Consider the following 22393-nt stretch of genomic DNA (forward strand, 5'->3'; position numbering starts at 1 on the left):
TTTTGACGACCGCCTGCTGAAGTTTCCTGCAAAGCTGCGCGTGCTCATAGAATACAGTATTTGTAGAAAACTCCGGCTCACGGTATTCGCTGTTATGCACTGAGGTTCTCATGCACCCCTCAACAGCCGCAGCTAAACAAGAAGAAAGGGGAGGGGGAGATGAACGGTCTACTCACCGCGAAAGATTTAGACCTCTACGAGTGCACGCGCGTCGACTGAGATTCCTGCGAACAGGGCATAAAAACAAGGATTGCACTTCCGCAAGCATAGCCTGGCGGCACTTTGAGGCCTGAACCAGAAACCCAAGGTCCGAGCCCGGCCCCGATCGGGGCTGCTACATTATCACTCTACTCAGCACGGTAATTGCTCGCCAAGCTCGATGTGAGGCCTGGTACAGCCCAAGAACCAGGTCCGTTACCGCAGCGGAGATAGAGATAAGACAATCAGCCTTCTTCTATACACAAGTAAAGAAGCAATCTGGAAAGGCGCTGGCACTAAATAACACTTTAAAAATTGGTTTGTTATGGACAACAATAAATGAAGAAAGACGGATTCACACACTCGACTTTCTGAACAGTGATCTTGTGCGCGAATAACTCTCAACTTTCGAGAGACAAATAAAAAGATGTTGCACACACGCACAATAAACTTTTTAATAACTTTATATTTTAATCAGACATCTTTTACTGCCCTTGATGTGTACGCCCAGCATGCAGTGTACGCTGATGAGTACGTGTAGGATAATAGAGATTCAAATTAAATGATTACCTAATAGCTAGTAGCAAAGGGCATACACGCGAGCTAGGATCCGCAAAGCAGACGGGAACCGTTTCTGCTGTCGCGCCATACCCTTAAAGTCGGAGCTAAAGTGTCCCCCCAAGATTTTGTCGACTAGTTGTAACCTATCAGCAGGCACTCCAAATCTATGTGCTCTAATAGTTGGTTGACAGTTTCGTTTCGCATTTGTGATATGACTCGATTGTATTATAAATGGGCAGGCATGTGGGAATAACGCTCATTTGTAAGCGGCGCTGGTCCCGCCGTTTCCGTGTGTTTTCTTTGTCCACCTGTTCTCTTTCGTGTACCTTCAGCACCTTTTACAATTACGAAGCAGGTAGTCGATACCGATGTATTACTTCTTTTAGGCAGCCGGGAATAGCTGGAATTGAGATAAACCAACCCATGCTCTCTACACCGCTGAATGTATAGTCCGCCAGTACCACTAGCGTATAGGGAGCTTGAATGAAGCGATGCATGCTGGGTAATCCGCCATGATGTTGTCGCTGGCAGCAGACAGCGGGCAGCGCAGCCAAGCTGAATTAAGCAAGGGCCTCCCTTACAAAAATGCATGTAGGGTTTCTATAGAAATTCGAAAGCGTTGTGTCAATACACGCTGTTGAAAGTCTGTCGATAATCAACAACATTTTGGATGATGCAGTGTTGACCTCTTGTTGAGCGCTTATGAAATAGTGGCCCATGTGTTTCTTAAGAGCGCTTTTGGAATTCGCGCAACTGAAATTCTGTTGATTTCAGGCTCAAATGCTTCAGAAACTCTGCAAGTGACGCTTTTTGATTTTCTGCTACCTTTCCACTCCTGAACAACAGAAAATAGTACACGACCATCGGTTTGCCAGGAGCAGACACGGGGTGATTTTCATTAATGCAAAAGTAGTACAGTACATCTCCTAGCTGCGATAAGTCACCACATTCTATGTTCTGCCCGACCAATCAACAATCCTGTCTGATCAGTGCTGGTTAATGATAAGCATAGTGAGGCATAAAAGGACAAAACAGATCTTGATCTTTTAAGCCCCATTATACTTACTCACTCATTAACCTACACTAAACTGACTAAATTGTTGATTGGTCGAGCAGAACATAGAATGTGTTGACTGACCGCAGCAAGGATGTGTGCTGTGCTACTTTTGCATTAATGTAAACCACCTCGTGCCTGCTCCTGGCTAACCGTTGATCACGCAGCATTTTCTGTTAATCCGCAGCGGAAAGGGAACACAGAATAAAAAATGCGCGTTAATGAGAAAGAAAAAATATGCATCTTTGGTGAACCCATAACATGAGCTGGGTTGTTTATTTGCTTTATTTCAATTCATGTGCAAGGTATGACGCCAGGCTGTTCTTTGCGTAAAACGCTGATACGTCCGGGAACTCCTCGCATGTGATGCTGAAATAAACAATATAAATCATAATTAAGTTGCGGTATATACTAACCTAAAAATAAAGCAAAGGCATTTGTGCGCTGCTCCACGTCATAGCTCAAGAAATTTCTTGTCTAAAATGAGTTGTCACTGTCTTTCACTGCTTAGACGGCATCGACCGCCGCCTCCACAGCTCGGCAGCACTACCACATCGTTCATTTCTCCCTAATAAACAATATATGCTGCCGTCAAAGATCCCATTGTGAATATAAATAGCAAAGCGCAGGTCACAAGCATTACTACCCAGAAAACTTGAAGCAAAATTACCAACTATAGGCACTAAAATGAGTGGAAACAAAAACAAACACTGCAAAAATGGCGGAGCTGCACAGATTCAATAATCCACAATGTGTGACAGAGGCATATTATGATCTCGATAATGTGTCCGTCTCAGCGCGAGTAGCGTATCGAAAGAGTACAGCACTGTGCCGAACAATCCGTCAAAAACGGTCACCGGTTAAAAAAAAGAAAGAAAATGTCGCCATTCCAGCTGGCGTTCCATCGGCTCCAGCGTCCGCGTAGAGACAAGCCTCGTTCTCTCTCTCTCTCTCTCTCCCCCTCCTTTTTTTGCGACGAGGCTGGTTTGTCTGCTAGAAATATTTACATGCGGGCTTCACCTTGTAGCACACACAGTACAAGACTGGCACAAACACGAATAGGAAAAAGTAAAACACTCACCAAAGTGCAGACGCTCCCTCCGCCCGCGCCGGCTTTTCGCCTAGAATCCAAAACGCCTGGGACTGTTGAACTTCTTAAACACGTCCTCCTTGCGCAGAAGCTGCCGCCCAAGAGCGTAGTCCTCCGAAGACTTAAATTCGTACGTTCGCGCTCCACTTTGAACAAAACGATCTTCGTGATAATCACCAGCGAAAAACCTACATACGGTGCTTCGTTCACAGTGCAAGATGCGACCACGGTGGCGGGAAAACGCCAACTGAACTGGCACATCGCCGCACTCAGCGTACCCGCGTCTGCGTGCAAAGAAAACGGGGCGCAGAAGAACAGCTTCGGTGAAAAGCCGCCACCCCCGCTGCGCGACTGCTGAAGCCAAGGTCATCTCCGTGAAAACAAACCACGGTGAAGGCAGAGAGCGGAGACCAAGCGGGAGCAACCCCTCCTCCCTCCCCCTTTTTTCCCCCCAGCCGACAGGAAGCGACCCTCGACCTCTCCGGACATGCTGGCGCCGTTCGCGGGGCACGGGGGAAGTGGGATGCGGACAGGGGCAAGGCGGCGGCCGAATGCTTCTTTGAAAAGAAGAGTCGCCGTTAGAAGACGCATGCAATCTTGTTTTTTTTTTTCTTTTTTTTTTCATACGCGAATGTTTTTGCTATGCGTGTTAACTCTATAGTATGCGTGGGATCAATCCGTGATTATTAGAACCCCTCAATGTTTAAAGTGACTTCATTTTAGCATGGTGTCCACTAAGAAAGGAAGGAAAAGAAAAAAATAACAGTAAAATTCTCCAAAGACATACAGCGGTGGAGGATTCCAATACAGACTGCACCTCATTTTGCGGCAAAAAGCTACGGGCAAAAATACATATGCTTGGGCAGAATGTCAGACCCTGAAGCATATATATAGTGAACTTTGGAACTGGTTTAAAAAAGCTCTGTCCTGCCCTACATGGTAGGTTCAATCTAGGATCCTGTTTGTTAGCATGATGACTCACTGAACTTGTTTTATGATAAATATAAAATATGTCCTACCACTAAAGTTACCTTCTGCGACATACAGAAGCTGATCCATTACGGATTCTGATTGACATTCAACGATGTATTTGCATTATTAGTGGAGGCTTTGCCATCATGAAGTTTTTAGGGCATATTTTCACTGTGTTGCGAAGCTTGAGCTAAGTGTGCACCGTTAATATGTACTTTTATATAACATGAACGAGCGCGCAACTGCATGCTGCTCTTATATTTCCCTTTGCAGAATGTGGCCAATAGTTGATTACAAGTGAGACCAAAAATTCATAACGAAATTGTTACATCATGCTCTTATCATTTGTGCCTAAAACTACTTAAAAACATGGGTCAGCATGAACAGTACACGCTAATTGTTCGTGAACGTTGCAAACTGACAACAAAAAGCACATAGAAAAAATTGCACAAAAAGTCTATTGGGTAGAACACAATGAAAATTCTGTTGGCCCTGTAAAGATTGCATTCAGCTGGGGTTGAATGTCTATCGAAATTCAATAAATTCAAAAGGCGGTCAATAGTCCAACAATAGAGTTTCAAAACTCATTTTTGTAAGGGCTTGCCGTTTTCGACGCTCCACCGAGAAAACACGCGAATTTTCGTGCGCTGTCCTTACGTGCGTGCAATTGTCGGCAGATCCCCAAATAACGTACGCGTCGACGCTGTGCCCGAAAAATCGGGCGCGCCTTAGAGAAATGCACAGCAATGAGACGCGGACCTGTTAAACTACGCCTCTTCAAGCGGGAACGACTGACTCCACTATGCGTATGGACCTGGCCGCCCGTCCACGTCGCCGGCATTCTGTTCTAGTTCTGGTAAGTTGTTTGATACTTGCCCGGATTGGGGTCGATCGCGCGTGTGTTGGCCCGTGCGAGCCATTCGCGACGGCGTCGCCAGAGGGATCCTTTGCTATCTCGCCCTCATGCACACGTATTTTTGGAATCGTGAAGAACCCGCAGTCGGCCTGTTCGATCGTGCCAGCATCGTCTGGGCGCACTACGCACGCGACTATGTAGACGAGGCTGTGTGACAGTGCCGTACTGACTCGTCTGCTGCCGACAACATCATCATGGCGGATTACCCAGTATGCATCGCTTCATGCAAGCTCTCTAAAGGGTGGAATGAGAACAAACACTAGAGGCGTTTACGTGGAACCGACAGGGGTGGGTTGAGCTGAGTTATCGCGTCCAAAATCGGTTGCAAGGTTTATGTAAACGCGTATGGGTCGGATCGGAGAGTTGAGTGAACTCAGCCGCAAGGAGTGGGTTGACTCACTCGACCTCCCTGCTGGAAGCATGTAAACACTGTTGAATAGAGTCGGGGAATCGTGAGAGAGCAGAACGGGATGGAGAATGCCGGGGATGCTCTGGGGTGAACACCGGATTCCGGTGCCATCTGCTAGTTCTTCGTCTCTTGATGAGGCACCGCCGTAATCTACACTTGTCGGGTCGGGTTCATGCAAACCCAGTAGGGTCGAGTCCACTCAACTCAACCCCTCAAATCTACCCCCGCAGTCGAGTAAATGTAAACAGGGCTACTGCTTACAAGAGCCTAATTCATTATTTCATAATTCCGATTCCTGGGCTTGTATTAAAGTATTTGAAATATAAATATTTTAGATGCCCTTGACTTCCGTTGATTGCAATGACAGGGTAGTGAAGAGCATCGGAAAAGCACACAGACCTACTACTGCCTTACGTCCCACTGTGGTCAGGACCAGTAGACTGCAATTACCAGGCTTTTAAGGGAATAAAAAGAAGTAGCAAAGGCCAGCGCGAGACCATCGCGGGTATTAAATAATGAATACCGAAAATGAAATTGGCTGTGCCTCAAAATTGCAGATTTTTACAAAGCGTAACAGTTGTTAGCTTTAACATTTCTTCATTATATTACAAACGGAGCTAGTACGAGGTCGTAGCTGTATACGTGGGAAATACCGCCGCTGTGTTAACAAATATAAATAGCCGTTTTTTGCGGCCGATGGAACAATTTTTGTATGTGGGTTGTAGGTTAGCTGTTCATAGGTGCTTCCATCCGATGCGGTAGGTCACTGACTTTGGCGTTCTGATACCGATCAGAAGTGTGCAAGATCGATCGACGCAAATTGCGAAAACACCCATATAGCGTGCGACTCCAGTAGACGTTAGAGATCTCCGGGTAGTCTAAACTACTCCGGAACCCTCCTGTGCATCGTCCCTCATATGAAACCTGTCGACTGATAAACCACGCAAATTACACTTTCTACCTGCTTGTATAGCATCTTCTTTATACGTTCTTTTCTTTTTCAGTTGTCAGCGGTGCAGCCTGGCACCCAAGTGTCTGAGTCTGACAGCAACCTCTTTGTGAAATGCAAAGACGGTTATCAGTTTGCAAAGCAGGGGTTGCATCCACGCAGAGACCGAACAGGAATGCACCTGAACTGCAGAGACGGCCTGTGGGATCCACCAGAGCCCTGGTGCACAGAAAGTAAGTGGATGTATTGAGGAATAGCAGGGGGGAGTTACTAGCTGAGTTTGCAGAACGCAATAACTTACGAATCATAAATACCTTCTTCAGCAAACGGAAGAACCGGAAATGGACATGGAAAAGTCCTAACGGGGAGACTAAAAATGAAATCGACTTCATAATGTGTTCAACCCCCGCCATTATGCAAGATGTAGAGGTAATCGGGAAAGTGCGATGCAGTGACCACAGGATGGTGAGGTCCCGAATTGGCCTAAATCTGAAGAAGGAACGCAACAGATTAGTAAGAAAGAAACCCATCAACAAATTAGCGGTGAGGGGGAGGGCAGAAGAGTTAAGGATCTCGTTACAGAATAGGTATTCAGCTCTAACCGAGGATGGCGACATTACCCTAGAAGCAAGGAATAATAATTTCAGAGATATCATTACTGAGTGCGCGGTAGAAGTAGGCGGTAGGATAGTTAGAGAGGATACCGGTAAGCTGTCTAAGGAGACGAAAGATTTGATTAAGAAACGCCAGAGTATGACAGCTTCCAATTCAGCAGAGCAGATCGAATTGGCCGAGATATCAAAGCTAATCAATAAGCGCAAGGTGGCCGATATAAATTGAGCATGCTGTAAAGAACGGGGGAAGCTTTAAAGCGGTAAAGAAGAAATTGGGCATAGGCAAAAACCAGATGTATGCGATAAGGGACAAGGCGGGCAACGTCATCACGAATATGGACAAGATAGTCAAAGTAGCCGAGGAGTTCTATACAGATCGCTACAGTAGCCAAAGTAGTCAGGACCGTACTGAGATTGGCGGTAGGGAAAAACAGTCAGACGTTCCATCAGTGACGAAAAAGGACGAGGTCAAGAAAGCACTAGAAACTATGAAAAGGGGGAAATCAGCTTGAGAGAATCAGATAACTACAGATTTGCTGAAGGACGGGGGGGATATCGTGCTAGAAAAACTGGCCACCCTGTATACGCAGTGCCTGGTGGCATCGACGGTACCGGAACCATAGAAGAATGCAAACATTATCCTCATTCATAAGAAAGGGGACTCAAAGGACCTTAAAAATTACAGACCAATCAGCTTACTGTCTGTTACGTATAAGGTATTTACTAAGGCAATCGCTAATAGAATCAGGACAACCTTAGACTGCAATCAAGCAAAGGACCAAGCAGGGTTTCGGAAACGATACTCTACTATCGATCATATCCATACCATCAATCAGGTGATAGAAAAATGCTGTGAACATAACCAGCCCTTATACATAGCATTCATTGATTACGAGAAAATATTTGACTCAGTTGAAACCTCGGCGGTGATGCAGGCATTGCGAAATCAGGGGGTAGACGAGCCGTACGTGAAAGTGCTGGACGATATACATAGTGGCTGCATAGCAACCATAGTTCTGCATAAAGAAAGTAACGAAATTCCGATAAAGAAAGTTGTTAGGCAAGGAGACACAATCTCCCCAGTACTATTCACAGCTTGCTTAGAGGAAGTATTCAGAGACTTGGAATGGAAGTAGTTATGGATAAGGGTATATGGAGAATACCTCAGTAATCTGCGATTTGCTGATGACATTGCCTTGCTATGCAACTCGGGGGATGAACTGCAAATAATGATTGATGACCTAGACAGGAAAAGTAGAAAGGTAGGCTTGAAAATCAATATGCAGAAGACTAAGGTAATGTTCAACAGCCTCGGGAAGAAACAGCAGTTTACATTAGGTAGCGAAGTACTGGAAGTAGTAGGCGATAATGTCTATTTAGGACAGGTAGTAGCCGCAGATCCGGACCATGAAAAGGGAATAACAAGAAGAATAAAATTGGGATGGAGCGCATTTGGCAAGCACTCGCAGATTATGACTAGCAGCTTACCGGTATCGCCCAACAGGAAAGTATACAACAGTTGCATCTTGCCTGTACTCACCTATGGGGCTGAAACGTGGAGTCTAACCAAGAGAGTTCTACTTAAGTTGAGGACAATCCAGAGGGCTATGGAACGAAAAATGGTAGGGGTAACATTAAGAGATAGGAAGCGTGCACAGTGGGTCAGAGAATTAAGTCAAGTTACCGACATTCTAGTGGAAATTAAGAAGAAGAAATGGACATGGGTAGGACATGTAGTGCGAAGAGACGATAACCGATGGTTGCTGAGGGTAGCAAACTGGATTCCAAGGGAAGTAAAGCGTAGCAGGGGACGGCAGAAAGTTAGGTGGGCGGATGAGATTAAGAAGTTCGCAGGGGTCAAGTAGATGCAACTAGCACAGAACCGGGTTAAGTGCAGAAATATGGGAGAGGCCTTCGCCCTGCAGTGGGTATAGTCAGGCTGTTGTTGATGATGATGATGTATTGAGTCCATGCTTCGGGGATAGATGCCAACAGCGCTCGAAGTGGGGCTGATGTTTTAGCTATAGGGCTGATAAACAAAACAAACCATCGGTATGCGGAAGGGGTTGAAGTAAAGCTTGCCCTGGTTGAGGAATTGGTCACGAACGAGCACCACGAACAGCTCGGCCTGTACTGTATATTTTGCCTTTGTGCATCAGTTCTGAAAATATACTTCACCTTCTTCGTTGCTAACGAGTGCGAAAAGATGACGGCAGAGGGAAAGACGATAAAACGCAAGCGCTTTGTGCTTGCGTTTGTCTGTCTTCGCTTTCGTCGTTATCGTTTTCGCTCGTTAACAGTTATTGCGTAGCACTATCCAAACGAATGATGTTACTGCATTTTACAGAACCTAAGAACGACGACAGGAGCAGCTAACCAAAGTTGCAATCACTAATTTGAGATTTGTTTGCTTCAGAAACAATTAGGTAACAAAACAATTTCTCCTAGTACAGTGCATCCTGTCTGTGGGCTACGTTTCGCAGTCAAATCATATTATCGAGAATTGCAAATCAAGCATTCTGGGACGTGTTTTAATTGTAAGGCAACTATGAAAATTTTTAAAATCTTGCTTTGCATATATTGATGAGAACGGTTTAAGGTTTCGACGCGTGATAAAAAAATCTGCTATCGAAGTTTCTCCCGCACTCTCAGCGCGTACTTAAATTGGGCATGGAAAACCAATGGGCTGCGTTTCTTAAAGTAATTGCCACTCAAATGTGGAATACCGTAACGTACGTTTTCTACATATCTTCATACAAATTCTCGGAGCTTCCAATTCGTAGTAACATTTTGCTTGTGAAGTAGGTCGTGCGCTCGCATTGGGTGATTAAGACTTTCCAAGAAAACGTGTGGGGAAGTAGGCCAGGTAAATCAGATCTATATATATATAGATCTGGTTGCCCTGGCCTACTTCCAAAATTTGATTTTTGAACCAAGGGTTACAAAATAAAATATTGGAGGTAGGCCAGGAAAGCCAGTGAGATACACCTGCCAGCCGTATTGCGCAGCACAGACATTTATTTTGCACTTAGCAAACTATATGCTATTTTTTCTAATTTACTAAATAGTGATTTTAGACAATAAATGTGATTTGGAAAGGTGGACAGCACCTTCAGAAACTCCCATTCCATTAATTGAAATAAAGTCTCACGTGTACCTTTTTTCCAGGCTCAAAAGAAAGCCCACGAAATACCAATAATATCATGTGACTAGCGCATTTGCGCACCACGATTGTGGGGCTCTCAGTCGTGATTTGAGCGAATGAAATCAGTTGCTGCCGTCACTTGACGGTCCCGTTGCAGCGGCAGGCTGACATGTTGACGATGGTCGCAGCGAGCTTGGCGCGCTCGCTGCCACTTGCACGGTTACGTGCGCCGGCTGGCTGACGCGGGCGAAGAAACCATCGCAAGCATATCGGCTTGCAGGTACAAACAAGGCGAAGGCTGATAAAAGATGCGACAAGGGCCTTCATTTCAGATGCGAAGGGTAGCTTTCACTTCGCCAGTTGCTACACCGCACCGGTCACGACAGGCAGCGATGTCGGAATAAGTGTTTACGTTATGGCTTACGCTATATTTCGCCTATTTGGTCGTAAAGTATGCATAGTTTTAATCAGAGCGGCGGGGAAAGCCCTTTCAACTTAGAATTGAAATTTGGCAGTAATAAATGCGCCTTTTACTGCCGGACAAGCTGCAACACAAGCAGTAAATACCATCTGGACTAATACTTTCAACGAAAAAAAAAATAGTAATAGACATGTGTTCAGTGCCCCTTAAAAAATCCCCAGGTGGCCTCCGTGGCTCCGTGTGCCCGCCGCAGGTGGAGCCGCCGACGGCTCTGCGTTCAGCCTCACCAGTGGCTACGCCTGCGTCCTCAATGCGATGTCGCCCTTTGGAATACATCTAAACAAAATTTTTAAAAGCATATTCATGATTTCAGAGTGCAGTATGATCCCGCGGCTTTGTCAGGAATAACCGAGTACACATTGAAACAGATTGTAAAATAATGGAACGACATTTCAAATGCGATGCATTTTTAAAACGCCACGATACGTATTCATGTGAGTCATCCCTGGCTGACGGCACCAACGGGAGCGTGGCCCAAAGAAACACATGAAATGAAAATAAACAAATTTCCAGCACTTCTCTCTCGACGTGTATCCATGCAGGCAGACTTTCGTTCACAGTTGACGTGTGTGCTTTCATTGTGACAAAATATGCTACTGCGTTTCGGAGCTACATTTTTAAAACGCCGCAATAAGTGCATGTTGGAAAGCCGACATACTTTTAACAAGTGCTCAATCGGCTGGTGTTTCTCCGAATCGCACAAGCTTCTCTCCTGGAGTCCCACACACTGTCACGTTCACTACCGTGGCTCAATAGTACGGTCGTTGAAAATAGCCTATGCTCTGTTTCATAAATCAGGTGCAACGCAGCGAAAGCTACGTAAGTAGTCCGCAAGAAAAAAAAGGAGTAGAAGGACGCAGGGTGCAGGGCACCTCTGTAGCAGTTACCGCGGCTATATCTTGCCGTCAAATAGGTCTTTTGAAACAGATGAAAATCACCGGGTGATTCTTTCTACTCTGCCTGTATACAGGAAATATTGCTTTAAATACCGTTTTTTTTTTTTTTTTGCACACCGATGTGCGGGTTCGCCCTTATCGAGTCAAAGATTTCAGGGAAGCGCTGGCTCGGCTGATACTGCTCGCCTTTGGGAGCGTATCGAATGAGCCATGTGTGGGCGTTTACGTTCGCACACTGCCGCAGCAGTAAAGAGAATTGTCTCTGCTTGAGTAGTGAATGTGAACGAACGCCGTTGTCTGGCCATCGACGTTCGCCTGAAGCTGCATTGGTTGTTGCACAATGTGCCAGACGACGGCATGAGGGTAGCCTTTGTTCTGTGCAGTAGGGTGAGCGAAGTGTCAAAGGAACGGTGGGACGTATACAAGGGGTAGCCAACAAAGGTTTAACGACCCAAAGGGGTCGTTGAAACTGAAACCAGGCGTGAAGCTTGAGGACCTGCCTCATGAAGTTAGGGTGTGCGGTGAACTCTCTCTTGTTATTGTACCGGGCAGAGGCCCTCTCTGCCTACGCTGCCACGGTAAGGGACACATCCGTCGTGAGTGCAAGGTCCCACAGTGCAGTCCCTGTCGCCGCTACGGACATAAAGAGAGCAAGTGCGCACGAATGTGGGGGAGTGCAGCTGTTCCTGTGAGCACTGACATGGCGCCATCATGGACAAAGCGGGCGCAGAGGAGGCTGCAGCGGCTGCAACTGATGCAGCAGTGAAGGGGAAATCACCAGCTATGCCACACGTGATCTCAGATATTGAGGAGTCTAACAGTGGATGTCAACCAAAAGACCTGTAACCACCTGAAGTTGAGACAGCAAAGGATGAAAACTACGTAAACAGCACGGAGCGAGCCACCAGCGTTACCCGACATGTTGACAATATGAAGGGGACAGATGGGTACACCAGGAACCAGTCAGGAAATCAACCGTACGAGAACATTGGGGACGGAAGACATGAATCAAGTTGGGGCAGCGAGCCACCGCAGAGGACTGCTGGAGTACAGCGAGCGACGTTAAGACTGTGGCTCAATATATAATGGCTGATGCACGAGCGCCGGCTAAGCAGCCGCCGTAGTGATGGGTGCGTGTTCTGAAGGGCTTCTTTAGACGCGAGATGACCCCCTTTGATGACTGAGTGTGTAAGCTGGACTTCCAGACCGGACACACTGGATGGTTGTGCAAGAGACTCGGAAGAAAAGGCATGTGAATTCTCACCACCTTGAACTATAGGCATGTCGTCCTCTCCCGTCGTCTGCTGGTCTGAGGTAGGCACCATACAGTTTCGTTATTCACACTAGAAAGATGGATTCAACATCTTTAGCAGCAGTGCATGTTGCAACTGCTACTGTCAGGGGACGTGATAGGAAACGCCAATACCAGTTCAGCAGGCCGTGCCTCGAAAATAAACTAGACACAATAGCCGTACAGGAGACGAAAGTCGAAAGTCAGGAACAGAGTGACCGCATGGTGCAGCCCTTTTCAACACGCTACAAAATATGCGTATGTCATTCGTCTGGCACGTCCGGTGGGCGTGCTGTGTTTATCAGGAATTCTTTGGGGATTGTGGTGCAAAGTGTAATAGTTTGTCAAAGTGGGGGGCCGCTTACTTGTAGTCGACTATTCATATTGTTGTTTGCTATTGAGACTGTTATGTGCGTATTCCCACGACGGGAAGAGCGAGCGCATAGGTTTTTGGAAGATTTGAGCAACATGTGTGCTGTGAGCATTTAATTTTGCTTCTGACAAAACACCCGTCCGTGACAAAATTGCGTATTTGTTGAATTCCACTCATTCAAGAAAATTGTTTAGATGATGTCACTGAAGTCCTTTCGGCCTATGCCTCCTTTTACTCACTTTCATGGTGAAAGTCACGCGAGGTTGGATAGAATTTATGCGTAGCTTGAACTGATTACTTTGTGCAATAACTTTGAGGTAAAACATATGTCGTTTACTGAACATAGCTTAGTACTGGTCAGCTAGGGGGGGACGAAAATAAATCCAGATTCTCATTGGACCTTGGAAGGTGAATTCACAATTACTTGAGGACTAGCATTTTGTATTATATTAAAAGAATATATGGAAGAAATACTTTCAGCAAAGCCTGGGAACTGGGTAAGTATGTGGGAGGATTTTAAACAGAAGGTGAGAATAAATGCGATTGAAAGAGCAAGCATTATGTGCCGTGACAAACGGATGAAGGAAAAAGAACTACATCGCCAACTACACCTACTTTCATGGCTGGAGAGTTTTCAGCCTGGAATTTACGTGCAAAAAAAAATAACAGCAACAAATAGTAAGCTTGAGATTATCGATAAAGGCAAGTACAGAGCTGCCGTGATACGGGCGCGTGCAGAGCGTCTCTGGCTCGACGAAGTGCCCACTAAGCGTTCGCTGAGAGATGAAAAGTAGGCGACTCAGAATGAAATCAAAGAAATAAAGTACAAAAATGAGGAAACGAATGACACTCACATAAGCTCCTTCAACATGGCCTGCTGAATTGGAACAAATTCAATGCTGAGCAAGGATCTCTAAAAGTGCTTCCATCGATCGCATGCCGTCCGGACATTTCAAAGTGGGATCGGTCAGCACTCAAGCACGATTCGTTCGGAATCGCAATAAAGGAAACTAATGAGTGCTTGTTCGTTCTCCGAGAGATAGGTGAACGCACGAATATGCCAGAAAAATATGGGCTTACTGTCAAGTGCAATATCGAGGTCTGCCAGCACATGAAGTCAGTCGCCTCGCTTTTTGCAAAGATGAAAAACACCTTTTTGCCTCTTCAGAACAGAAGAAACACATGCCGATACTCATTGTCGATCTAATATCGCATTTCACCACGCGAGAGCGTGACGGCATTGAGAAAAAACACAGCGAGTTACCATCAGGTGCAACCTAATACTCGCTACGCCCCTAGCAGCGAAATGTTTTGCCCTCCAAGCCAAGCCACGTGGCGGCCGGACCATTCGCCACTCCTCCGATACGTCATTCGTGACGTAGGTCAAGAGAGGTCTACTGGGAGAAGAGCATTGGTTGTTGGCACGGTGAATGAGATAATATACCGGCAATGTTTGCTAAGGTGCGGTGGACGACGGTTCCGGCGAAGTAATTAAGTGTACCCTTAGAGCCTTATCAGAGCTGCCAGAGTTGTGGAACGTCACTACGCAAAACACTAAGCAAAACGCGGATGGGTAGAAAGGGCGCAATCTCTCAGTGTTGGCACGTGCAAGTGTGTGCAACATGTTTTTTATTAACAAATTTGGTATTTTCTGCAAATTTTGTGCATCTCCCGCTTGAATGCGCAGAAACTGCATAGACTATTTGCAGTTTTTATTTGGAGCTCTAATTAGGAGCGAACTAGCCGCACTAATTTGTTTCTTCCCATGAAAGGGGTGGCCTTGGTCTTTGGAACTTGTTTCTGAGAAAAGTTGTGTCACAATTGCTTTTTTTTTTTTGCAAGATCAAACAGACCCTTTGTTGCGCACGATGATGCAGATGCGCTTAGGTAATGTGATACCGGACTTTGCTGTATCTAGTTATCCGGCCACAAATAGCACTGTCGCTGGATTTTTGCGGGAAGTTATGTTTGTCTTAAAAATTTTGCGTACATATTTTTCAGTATAATGTCTTAGTACTGTACCCAGCAAAAAATTATATAAGGATTTGCTCAACCTATTTGTACCCGTATCCCTATACCGATCCATATATTGTGGAGGCCTAGGACAAGATGTCCTGAAAAGAGTTTGGAAGATGTCGACCGTCGAATCGTTTTTCTTCAAGGTTCCCGTAAAAAGGTGGCTTAATCATAAATGTATATTTTTACCTTGGACCCTCTACTGCACAATCTGTAAAAAACCAGAGACCATCGAGCACGTTTTTGTAGACTGCTGGGATCCTGTTTTTTCACTGGGATATATTACAAAAAAACCTTACAGAAACCATTAAATCTCATGGCATCTGGTTTCTCCCCGCACTAAATGACGAGGTCCCGTACGACATGATTATGGTGCTGGGCCTCCATAGCATTTGGAAAACGCGGATGGCATTCCGGCACGCAGAAGGAAATGTACTATCGGTCAGGTACAACTTGATTGAAAGTGTAACATTTCTCAGAGATGTTCTCCGCAGTCAAACCGAGCACCCTCTGTGGATGGATGTGGTCGGTGGATTTATCAATACTAGAAGGCTTTAATACATTGCTTTAGCCAATGGTAGGCTAGTGATTTTTATTCCTGTATGTACTCTGTTGACCGGCAACAAATAAAAAAAAATCGTGGCCAAGTTGTCTAAGACATCGCTTTGGGGCGTCAGATAACTTCGTAAGACGTACGTTCGGATCTACCACGAGACTTTTCCTTTTCCTTTTTTTTTGTATTTCGCACTTTGCATGACAAGGAACTTCGGGTACGTAGATTCCAATCCACCTAAAGACTATTTTAAATAGTATTTTGGACTATAAATCGACTTTTTTTCCCCTTTAGAACAGCTTCAATACGGGGCTGGAACGACGGTGCAAAATGGTATTTTCTTCACGATTCCAGCCATCTGTATTAATCGTTTCTGGAGTAACCGAGGGCATTGCTAGTTACTCTGCCTCTCTAACAGTACCGTGCATGTCGTGGATGCTTCGGGGCGTCCTGCAGAGCAGCGGATTGAGGTTCTAAGACGGTCCGGGAGTGACGTGCACTCCATTGCAAAATAGCTCGATGCACTTTGTGCAAGCAGTTTTGTTTTTTATTTTCCTTATTCATAGACTATTTTTTATTTGTTTTTCTATAAAACAAAATGCTTGTCCTACTTCTTGTCATAAAAGAGAGCTTTTTATTATATGCAGACTAAAATGCTGAACATTCTGTCAAAGAAAGAAACTTCTTACGCCATGCACAAATGGCATCTTCGCGTCTAAAGAAAGAGATAAATTTAGAAAATCTTGATTCATGCAATGAGATAGTGTTAATTCTAATCTTTTAGTGTCTTGCATACTGGCATACTGGGGTAACAGAAACGTCAAGACTCCAACGCAGCAATGAACAGGCGGTCAACTTTTGCAGTTGTTATCGAGAACATTTATCGGGAACAAGGGATTTAGGGAAGGATAATAGGTAGTCGGGTCCTCATTCAGACTTTGTTGGCGAAAGCTGTTCGACGAGTGCTCGTTGCATTGTGCTAGACAAAATGCCTCCCATGTTTGCTCCACGGTATTAGCTGATAGTCTAATACTATATGAAATAGGTCCACTGTTTTGCCACAGGCTTTGGAATTGACCAGAAGCGAATTCCAATAGCGCATAGTTTATATGGGCTGGTGTATTTGATGGTTTGGAGCCATCCGAGATGGCACTCTTCTGACTTACTCAGCCCTATCACAGTGTCCGGAAACGTTTATCTCTCAAGGCAGGGCTGCTGGAATATTTCTGCATGTATAGCCATCACGGCAAAGGAGATCAAGTCGGTAGAGGATAAGGAGGGCGGCCGAGAAGGGCACACACTCGTCTCCCTGTACACTCTGGTGACCAAGCATCCACAAGCTGCTTTCGCGAGGCATGTGCTACGTGTGACATACACAAGAATTTTGTGACCTTGCGGGAGCACTGTGTTTCGGTGAGTTCGATAAGACAATGGAAAAGGTTTCAGACGGATTTGGCGCCGAGGATTCCTCAGAAGCGACCACACTTGGAAAGCCAACTGTCCTTGACAAGGTCGATGCGTAATGATCTGCGTGTTGCGTGAGCTTGGCAGTTTTGAGTTTGAGTTTGTCACCACGGTGTTGGCGACACCAGCACCTGGTGTTATGTTGAGCTTCCCATATAGGTGAAGATTAGGTTCCTTCTTCTGAGATCCGTAGTAGCGATGACTGCTTCAAGCCCACTTGTCAAATGTTGGGAAGAGTGCCGTTATGTTGTGAAGATTGCCTCGGAAAAGAGTCCAGCAGTGAGCTTGGCTCGTCCACATAGTCGACTGTGTTTGTTGTAGTCTAGGCTTATTTGGTAGTGGCAGTGGCCTCTGCCAAGTGCTCCTTGCGTGTTCTGCCATTCGCTTTTCGTGCGTCTTTGTCCATTGTGAGGTCTGGGCAAGTATCTCAAGAGACGCTATTATAAAAATTTTATCATGGATGTGCAGCACTGACTGATGCCCCGCCTTGACTTCTACTGCTGAACCGAAACATGCAGGTTCAAGCCCTGCCACGGGTGTCGCTCTTCGACAGGTGCGAAAAGTACAGCGCCCGTTTAATATGCGACACTAATAGACGTTAAAAATGCTGTACCCAAAGACACAATTTTAATTCTGGTCACAGCAGCTGTTTTTTCATGGAGGCCAAAAGCGCGGTGTCCGTGTACTGTGTGTTGTCAGTGCGGGTTGAGAAACACCAGGTGGTCAAGCCGTTCACTACGGCTTCTCTCAGAAACTCAACCGGTTTGGGACGCTTTGGGATGAAGAAAGCCTCACGTGTATCTTTTTTACAACCTTTTAGAAAAGCCCGCGATATACAAAAATATCAGGTGACTGGCACATTCGGGCACGATTGGGCTACTCTCAACCAGGTCTTTAGCGAACAAAATCAGCTGTTGTCGTTGCTCCACGGCCCTGCGGCAGTGGCACACCGATATGTCTGCGATGGTTGATTCGTCCGCTTCAGGCAGTCGGCGCACGTGACAGTGCAAGTTGCAACGAGCTCACCACGCTTTCCGAAACCATCGCCAACGTATCAGCCTACCGCTGGAACTGGGCTGTCGAGTCACGGCCGCAGCTAATTTCGTTCACTCAAAGCATGATTGATAGCACCATAATCGTGGCGAGCGAATGAGTCACGTGATATTTTTTGTATTTCGCGGGCTTTCATTAGAGCTTGGAAAAAATCTACACGCGATTCTTTCTTCACCGGAAAGAAATTAAATGGAGGCTTCAGGAGGTGCTCTCCAACTTTGCGAATCACTTTTATTGTCTAAAGGCAATAGTTAGTAAAATAGAAAACTTTCCTTCAATTCTAATTAGCTAATTGCAAAGTAAAAATTTGCCTGCGGTGAAGCAAAAGGCTAGCAGCCCTGTACAAGGGGTTCCTCTGCCCTACCTCAAATGTTATTTTTTTTTTTTTTTTACGCTTGGCTAAAGTTAGCTTAGACATCCTATTTATTAGATTCGCGACGTACTTGCGACTTAAGGCGTACGCCTTGCTTCCACTTTCGAAAGGTAGTATTCTTTAGAATAGCTCTAAACAAGCGCTGATCGTTAATTTAAATTATGCTTTCTCGTGGGTACAGTAGATGGCTCCACGATGTGCAAACTATTATCTATTGTAATTGGCCCCGCCGTGGTGGCGCCGTGGTTCGGGTGCACGACTGCTGTTCCCAAGGAGATCGAATCCAGGCTACGGCGGCCGTTTTTCGATGGAGGCGAAAAGCAAGGCGCCCGTGTGCTGTGCAATCTCAGTGCATGTTAAAGAACCCGAGGTGGTCGCATTTTCCGGAACCTTCCACTACGGCAGTTCTCATAGCCTGAGTCGCTTTAGGACGTTAGACCCCCCAAACTAAGCTAAACTAAGCTAAACCAAATGGCTCGGTTACGTCGTCTTCAATGAGCCGCGTACAGCATGTGCAACCAGTGTTCAGGGCCCAGTATTGGGAAATAACGGATATTTTACCCCACCTGACCGATGTCATACTGCAGGTATGCATCGTCACGTGCAAGTTACAAAGTTGTGCTTTCATCCTCTCTCTCATAGAGCCTTGTGAAATCCCTGGCCGCCTCCTGGAGGGGGTTGAATCCGATATAACAGGAGTGGTGCCTCACGGTCAACCAATGGGATACAGGTGCATGAAAGGCTACTCGCCGCAGAACACCGGATACGAGCCGCGCCAACCTCTGTGCCAGTTCGGAAGGGCCACTGGCGACTTGCCCTCTTGCGAGCCAAATAAGGAAAGGCGCGCGTGCTTGCACGCTTTTGCCGGGAAACAGTTAGCCCTTTTTTTTTTTTTTTTTTTTTTAGACAGCCGTATTCAAAGCGGCATCTATCGTGTTTTATGTGTGTTCAAAAAAACAATTCGTGAGCACCAACAACCGGGAGCAATAGGACAGAAGGCAAGAAATATGCACGCCTTTAGGAAGCATATTAATTTCACAGCACAACGTTATAGATACACGTGTGTAGAGAGAAAACATATTTACTGCAGGCAATTCATATCACACGCAGTTTTGTCATTGGAATTCAGTCTTACTGCAGATTTTTTTAAACGATGGACTACAACGAAATTCTTTCAAATACCGTTCATTTCCCCCCCCCCCCCCCCGCCCTTCCCGAAAAAAAAAAAGGGGGACGAGCATGTAGGGCCCGCTTTCTCGGCAAACTCAGACAGACATCGTCCTTAAACTGCCGCTAGCCCGAATGCGTATAAAGCCGGACCTTTCTGGAGCAGCTCCAAAACTTTCGGTCGAATGACGTCTAGGGGGGGGGGGGGGGGTAAAATGCAGTTTTAACGGGGCTAGACTTAGCATAATTGACGAAACCACTAGTTTGGCGTAGTTTATCTATGCAGATGGTATACCCAGATGTCGTTGTCGCTATATATTTACTTGCTATTGACACTGTGGTGATGCGCAGAATCCATTGTTCCATCGTAACGCGATGTAACGAGCGCACTGTTCCAGAGGATGGTGAGAGAGAGTACATCGGCTCCGCCCCTGCCTTCGACCCTGCCGCAGAGACGACGACGCCTGCTCCCGTCTTTCGCCTTGCATATCTCTATACATAACCTCTCCACAGCCCTGGAGGAGCGCGCCTCTCGCTATTGCTTCTTGTCTTTCGGCCGGTGGACGCTGCCGTCAGCTGAACCATCTGGCCATCGTATGCACTGAACACCACGCGGGTTATGATCGCGTAGTCATGCGAGGCGAGTAGAGTGCCTCGATAGAGCAGAATATTCGTCTTCACGGGTTCACCTTAAAAGTGGACTATACCCTGTATAATAAAGCTAGCCTTGTGTCGCTTCAGAATTTTGAAGAGTACACAAAAGCGAAATCCAAATGCACTTCTCAATTAGCGCTTTCCTTTCGTTCCTTCCCGAATAAAAAAAGAAGAAAATGAGAGAGATCCGCGTATATTTGTTTACAAGTCGCTACGCTGGCATACTACATTTCATATAGTTAAGTCGAGGTGTGGCCCTCTCTGGCTGGGAGGATGCAGACGAACAACGCGGACGCTGACCAGTGGTTAAAGCAGTACGATTTCCGCCGAGAGGTGCGCTCCTTGTTCAGAATGAGGGGACCGCACAATTGGCTTGGTTATGCCGCCGGGAATAATAGCCGCCGACAGCATGCGAGCATCGTTAAGAACCTTCTTTTGTGAAGTAATAGACGTTTTACCCCACCAGGCTGAAGTCCGTATCTTTTAAACGTTATTACTATAGAGGCATGCGTCGTCATGCAGATGGTAAAATTTGCCTGTAATTTCGTCTGTCACAGAGCCTTATACAATCCCCGACCTGCTTCCGGAAGGGATTGAATCTGAAATAATGAGAGGAGTGGTGCCTCACGGTCAACCAATGAGGTTCAGGTGCAAGAAAGGCTGCACGCCGCTGAACACTGGATACGAGCAGGATCCGCCTCTGTGCCAGTTCGGAAACGTCACTGGCAACATGCCTTCTTGCAAGCCAGGTGAGGAAAGCATTGCTATTGCATTTCGAGCATGCCGGCAGTGCCCATACGTAAAAAAATGCAACCTGAGTCTGCTGTACGATTGCTGTCGAGCTGCCGTGCGCGTGTGTGTGTGTGTGTGTGTGTGTGTGTGTGTGTGTGTGTGTGTGTGTGTGTGTGTGTGTGTGTGTGTGTGTGTGTGTGTGTGTGTGTGTGTGTGTGTGTGTGTGTGTGTGTGTGTGTGTGTGTGTGTGTGTGTGTGTGTGTGTGTGTGTGTGTGTGTGTGTGTGTGTGTGTGTGTGTGTGTGTGTGTGTGTGTGTGTGTGTGTGTGTGTGTGTGTGTGTGTGTGTGTGTGTGTGTGTGTGTGTGTGTGTGTGTGTGTGTGTGTGTGTGTGTGTGTGTGTGTGTGTGTGTGTGTGTGTGTGTGTGTGTGTGTGTGTGTGTGTGTGTGTGTGTGTGTGTGTGTGTGTGTGTGTGTGTGTGTGTGTGTGTGTGTGTGTGTGTGTGTGTGTGTGTGTGTGTGTGTGTGTGTGTGTGTGTGTGTGTGTGTGTGTGTGTGTGTGTGTGTGTGTGTGTGTGTGTGTGTGTGTGTGTGTGTGTGTGTGTGTGTGTGTGTGTGTGTGTGTGTGTGTGTGTGTGTGTGTGTGTGTGTGTGTGTGTGTGTGTGTGTGTGTGTGTGTGTGTGTGTGTGTGTGTGTGTGTGTGTGTGTGTGTGTGTGTGTGTGTGTGTGTGTGTGTGTGTGTGTGTGTGTGTGTGTGTGTGTGTGTGTGTGTGTGTGTGTGTGTGTGTGTGTGTGTGTGTGTGTGTGTGTGTGTGTGTGTGTGTGTGTGTGTGTGTGTGTGTGTGTGTGTGTGTGTGTGTGTGTGTGTGTGTGTGTGTGTGTGTGTGTGTGTGTGTGTGTGTGTGTGTGTGTGTGTGTGTGTGTGTGTGTGTGTGTGTGTGTGTGTGTGTGTGTGTGTGTGTGTGTGTGTGTGTGTGTGTGTGTGTGTGTGTGTGTGTGTGTGTGTGTGTGTGTGTGTGTGTGTGTGTGTGTGTGTGTGTGTGTGTGTGTGTGTGTGTGTGTGTGTGTGTGTGTGTGTGTGTGTGTGTGTGTGTGTGTGTGTGTGTGTGTGTGTGTGTGTGTGTGTGTGTGTGTGTGTGTGTGTGTGTGTGTGTGTGTGTGTGTGTGTGTGTGTGTGTGTGTGTGTGTGTGTGTGTGTGTGTGTGTGTGTGTGTGTGTGTGTGTGTGTGTGTGTGTGTGTGTGTGTGTGTGTGTGTGTGTGTGTGTGTGTGTGTGTGTGTGTGTGTGTGTGTGTGTGTGTGTGTGTGTGTGTGTGTGTGTGTGTGTGTGTGTGTGTGTGTGTGTGTGTGTGTGTGTGTGTGTGTGTGTGTGTGTGTGTGTGTGTGTGTGTGTGTGTGTGTGTGTGTGTGTGTGTGTGTGTGTGTGTGTGTGTG

The 22393-nt window shown here is 46.3% G+C and overlaps 1 protein-coding gene across 1 annotated transcript in view; it reads left to right on the forward strand.

Moving 5' to 3' along the window:
• LOC146201605 (uncharacterized) overlaps positions 1-11977 on the forward strand; it is a 51519-nt gene extending 39542 nt beyond the window's left edge. The window contains exons 3-4 of the mRNA XM_084598675.1: positions 6205-6382; positions 11838-11977. Of these exons, the coding sequence (XP_084454801.1) occupies positions 6205-6382; positions 11838-11977 (318 nt within the window). The remainder of the gene's footprint in view (positions 1-6204; positions 6383-11837) is intronic.
• Positions 11978-22393: the final 10416 nt, after the last annotated feature.

Source organism: Amblyomma maculatum, chromosome 1, assembly GCF_055883805.1.
Source record: "Amblyomma maculatum isolate TAMU_Amacu chromosome 1, ASM5588380v1, whole genome shotgun sequence".
Lineage (NCBI taxonomy): Eukaryota > Metazoa > Arthropoda > Arachnida > Ixodida > Ixodidae > Amblyomma > Amblyomma maculatum.